Here is a 5,141-nt window from a genome sequence, read left to right as displayed (position 1 = left end):
CCTGCTGATTTAATGTCTGCATTTTAATTTTGATAGTGAAAGCCATCTTGAAGAAAAGGTGTGGCATTTCACAGCACGTGCATGTAAAAAGGAAGCTAGTCCTGGTCGGTTTGCTATTACTTCATAGGTGGTGTACGCTTGGGAAGCCCTTGGTCATTTGCACTTGGCTAGTATAAACGGGATGAACTGCCACTTGACACGCCAGCAACTCAGCTTCAGCCCTGCTCTGAGCTTCCTGCTACAAAACCAGAAGCACAGATGCTACTCTATTTAAAGTTGAATAGGTCAGTCTGTCTTCCAGTGGTATCGCTGCTGAAATGACCAGAAATGTCTCCTTTTAACTGGGACAAGCTCAACTCGGTCTCCTCTACACACTTCCTAGAAGAACAGGACAGACTTTTTTCCTGCCAAAAAAACTGCCCTGTGTTACTAGCCAAACTTACACTGAACTGCAGAACTCATACAAGATGGGAAAAGGAGACTAATTCCATCGTGAACAACTCACAGCCATGGCCCAAAAATCCCAATTAGAGAATCAATACAGATGACAGATGGACTCAAGCGTGAAATAGTCCAACCTGTTTTCATATTTTAGCAAGTACTGTGTCTAACTGTCCCACTTTTAAATCGCTCAGATTAAGGCAAATCAAATTCAGTGCATGTGTAAACAAGAAAAATTGAGGTATGAAACTATCCAGCGACTCTTTCTTCTAACCCTAGGTGTTTTCAGAGCCCTACTACTTTCCTTTCCTGCTTCAACTATATTAAATAAGATGGACAGTCAATTATGGAACTGGAAAAATGAGGTTTGTAGGTAAGGATTCTTTCGGTGTCAGACACATACTGTCATGGCAGTCTGTCTTCATTATTTCTTAGTCCCCATCCTACACGAATAATAGTTAAGCATGGAGTAGCACATAGGGAGAATGCCCCATTTTATGAACAGATTAGGTGTATTTTTAGATGCAAATGAAATAATGGGACCAACTCAAGTGTCACAGACTGCTTAAGTCTTGACCACAAAGTGTTTTAGATACTAGTGGTAGAGCAGAGCAGGACCCATTTCCACCTGTCAGACCTAAGCAAGTCTGATGGTAAACTGTCACACCATTGCCTGCTGTGAGAACACCAACACTTTGGGCACTCCAACAGCTAAGTGCAGTTATTTGCAAGCACGCGTGTTATTGGGAATACACCTGCAGAGGAAGCAGTCAGGTGAAGGTTCCTTAAAAACTGGGGCCTAGAAGATCAGCACAGTGATAAATACCCAACTGGCTTCAAAAATCTGCTCTTGTCTTCAGTCTGCCCAACAGCAAAAAGATGATCAAACTGAGCTCCTTTGGAAAGTAGTATCAGGCAAGATCAGGGGAAAAAAAAAGATGGTGAACTTAATGAAGGAGCATGCCTCTTTTGGTGGGCCTTTCAAGATTACCACCTACAGCATTAAGTCAGCAAGGATGCCCTGAGTAAGAAATAATGTCTTCTGCAAATACAGAATTCTCGCTGTTCTTAAACCATATTTCTTTCCACACTGTTAAGTATCTCTTCACCATGGTTTCATACTACCTCAGACGTACTTTAAGCGTATTCCCAGTGGGAAAAATATGAATATCAGACATCTGATACTAACTTCACCTAATGTGCAGACAGATTCCTACCTTGAACTGACAATCTCTGAAATACGGGGAAGCATTTATGCTTCTGAGAAGCTAGAAATAAGCAGCTGTATAACAACAAATTCAAACTGCAACCAAAACTGGGTGGACGCATGGAAGCTGGTACTTAAAGTTTATGGACTATGTCACAGCGTATACTTTGGCCCACAAAACCAAGAAACTGGATGTTGCCGTTTCTCTTGTACCCTTTTCTGTCCGCATTCTTTCAAGTATGTGAAATCTATCATCCCATGTGTTTTTTATGCTTTAAATAATACTTTTTTTCTTTGTTTGCTTTACACCCTCAAAGGCTGCATTGCTTTTCACACAGATCTACTGCGTGACCTACAGAGGACATAACTGGAGCAGTCCCTGCGGAACGGAACGAAGTCTGGTGGCTGCTGAAGCCCCAACCTGCACACCCAGCCTCCTTGGGACAGCCGGCCCGCTTTGTGCTTCACTGAGAAGCAGGTCCAAGGCAGGCAGGTCCCCATGTATATAAATGCAGCCCGATAAGTATCTTGCTCTTTTCCCATCATTGTTAATTACCAAGTTATTTGTGTGTAAACAGAAGCTTTTGATTTCCTAATCAGCCTCCTGCCCGATTCATTCAGAGATGTCACACACCAGAGTTTGACAGCACAATTAGTCACCATGGAAGCTATTGTGATGTCACAAACACTGAATTGTGGCATCATTGAATGAATCTGGCAGGAGAAGGATGTTGGTTACAAAGGAGAAGGCTTCTGTTTACACAATACCTTGGTAATCAGCAATGATGGGAAAGAGAATATAGAAAAAGAGAGCCTGGTAGTTTAATGAGCATTGATAAAACTGAAAATTTGTAAAGGTTGTTATAAGCACGCATGGGGCATATTAAACTACCGAGATAAAGATTCTGTAATTTATACCTTAATTCGTCACCTCGGCCTATGTCCTCAGAGCTGAAAGTATACATATACAAATGAGTGCTTCATGGGTTTTTTGTTTTCCCTATACTAGGAGACATACCCAATGAAAGCATTAAATAATCAGGTTATCCTATGATTTGTTTTTAGCCCTATTCTGTAGAGCAGTGTATTTATCTGTGTTTAACAGTATCAGTTTAGGGTGTTGCATCTCCAGCAAACTGTTTCTTTTTTCATTTGTAAGGGTCCTGAATTACATTTCTAGACATAAAAGCTACAGATCACATTCACAACTCCAATGCTGGTGACTGCAGCTCATGATTTGTCCTCCTCTATTTTCTAGAAAAAATTCCCCATGAAATATATCGACTAATACTCCAAATGCTACACTGCCTAAAGCATTACTGTACGCTATGTAGAATTAGAGATAGCATATGTGAGCGCTACGCAGTGGCAAGCTGCACAGCAGAACCCGGCAACTGATCAGTGCCACAAAATAATAGGAAAAGCAAGACTGAATAACATGAGATTCTTTCAGGTACTGTAATTAAACCAATTCACGGTGTTATTTCATTCCCCACAGTTCTTCCTCTTGCTGCCTTCTTGAAACTGTAACCATGACACCTTAATTTCCATCAGGTGGAAGAGCTGCTGCCTGGAGAGCAGATGCCACTGCTGGTCCAGCTATTGCCCAGGGATTTGCGGGTGGTGCCACCATTTTTTCCCTGCCTGAAGTCAAGTTTAACCAACCCCCTCCCCCACCTCAGCATGTCTAGCCTTCATAAACATTAGTTGTAGGTATGCAAAGCTGAGTCTGTTCACCCAGGTCTCCCAGCTGGTGATGAGCTGAGCTGTTTCACAGGACCGGTACTCTAAGGATCAAGCTTAATTTGCCTAAGCTGTTTATTTGCAGTAGCTTCAGACACAGCAAGGTAGCAACAGAGCGCTAGCATGAAGATTAGACCATCATTTTTCTTTTGTGTAATAAAAGAAACAGAGGATGGGAAATAAGAGAAGGACTTAAAATGGCTTAAAGGCTTAACACATCAAATTGTAATACACAAAAAACACGTATGTGACTTCAGCTAATTGTACAAATAAAAGCAGTGGAAAGAAAACGTTCCGGCTGGAAGCACATTAATACGAGTTACACATATTTTATGTTCCCAGGTAAGCATGCCACCCCTTTGACCGTTCCCTACCTAATCCTAGGTGAGGGTGATGCTCCACTAGAGTCCAGCTGTTATCATCCACACAATGACTTTTGTAAACGAGCAGCTGACAGAGGTCCCTGGCTGTCATGTCTGCTAGAATCTCGACCACTTTGCTTGTTCCATCTTCACTAAAGACTTTTACATCCTGCAACATAAAGGGTACACTTACAGATCAACAGCTCTGAACATAGGCAAACCACACAGCTACTGTAGAAAAGCATCCTCTCGGCGTGATGGTCCCAAGCACCTTGGCAGCCAGGACAAACGACATGGATGATTCACTTCATAATACTTTCTCTTGATACCCCCTCTTGCCCTACTTCCCCTCCCCCCTCCCCAACACCTCCCTGCACTAAACAAAGATTCAGCAGGGTTAATAGGACCACGTACACAGAAAAAGTGAGAGCAGGTTCTGACTAAAGCTGCATAAGGTAAGCAAACGTGAAACAATACCGAGAAAAGTACTTCAGCAACAGTGGGCAAGAAGAATTACATCCAGTCAAACACGCACTGTTTCCTCTGCGATCCTGTCGGAGGCCTCTGCACATGTACAGAGGAGCAGGCCAAGACCCCGAAGATTAAATATGGTTCTCTTGTTCCCCACTAACTTTGGACTGTTTCTCTTAGGGAAGTCCCACTTGCAGTTTGCCGGCGGATCAATGTGCCAGCACAGTCCCCACGTTTCCCTCCCTGCCCCGACTTCTCTTTTGATCCCAGCTTGAAAGTAGTTTGAAACCGAACGTGCGTATGCTGCACATCCTAAATATTAATAGGGATGAGAGAACAAGTCAGGAACCTTCTCCCCACCTCCGGAATTATACAGATGCTTTCCTCTTTGCATTGTTCTGCTCAGGGGAGAGACACTTGCCGCAAAATTATTTCTCCGGGCGAACGCGCAGCTCCGAGATTTAAATCAACTCCGCATTTAAAACACTTCGCATCCTAGCAAGCCACGGCGAATCTAACAAAAACCTGGAGGGTAATTCGATATGGAAAATCTTACCTCAGCGGCACGTAAAAGGCAGCAGTCGGAAGAACAAGATGGCATTTTAAACAGAGGTTGCCTCTTGCGAGAGAGTTTGTTCTCTGCCTCCGCCGACCCTTTGTAGCCTACGGCTGGGCCCCCGGGGTGCCGGCGGTGTCAGCGGACGGCGGTACAGTACCTGTCACGTAGCCCCTGCTATGGGGACTGTTTCTGGGGAGGGAAACAACTCTGCCAGAGCTCCACTCAAAGGGTTACACGCAATCTTTGCGGTAGTGAATCAAACCACACCGTGTAGACCAATCCTAGCCCTCCCTCTGACTGATGTAATCATTTCCCACACACTATCAGACTTCCAAATTATTCCCGCCCCCCACACCCC

At 43.9% G+C, this 5,141-nt stretch overlaps 1 protein-coding gene across 1 annotated transcript in view; it reads right to left on the bottom strand.

Annotated features, from left to right (window-relative positions):
- GRB10 (growth factor receptor-bound protein 10) overlaps positions 1-5,019 on the bottom strand; it is a 28,051-nt gene extending 23,032 nt beyond the window's left edge. Inside the window, exons 1-2 of the mRNA XM_010160167.1 lie at positions 4,781-5,019; positions 3,766-3,922 (exon numbers count right to left, since the gene is read on the bottom strand). Of these exons, the coding sequence (XP_010158469.1) occupies positions 3,766-3,922; positions 4,781-4,825 (202 nt within the window). The 5' untranslated portion in view covers positions 4,826-5,019. The remainder of the gene's footprint in view (positions 1-3,765; positions 3,923-4,780) is intronic.
- Positions 5,020-5,141: the final 122 nt, after the last annotated feature.

The sequence above is a fragment of the Eurypyga helias genome, unplaced genomic scaffold (assembly GCF_000690775.1).
Source record: "Eurypyga helias isolate BGI_N326 unplaced genomic scaffold, ASM69077v1 scaffold6791, whole genome shotgun sequence".
NCBI classification, from domain to species: domain Eukaryota; kingdom Metazoa; phylum Chordata; class Aves; order Eurypygiformes; family Eurypygidae; genus Eurypyga; species Eurypyga helias.
Note: the sequence above shows the minus strand (reverse complement) of the source record. Positions and strands in the feature narration are given on the sequence as shown.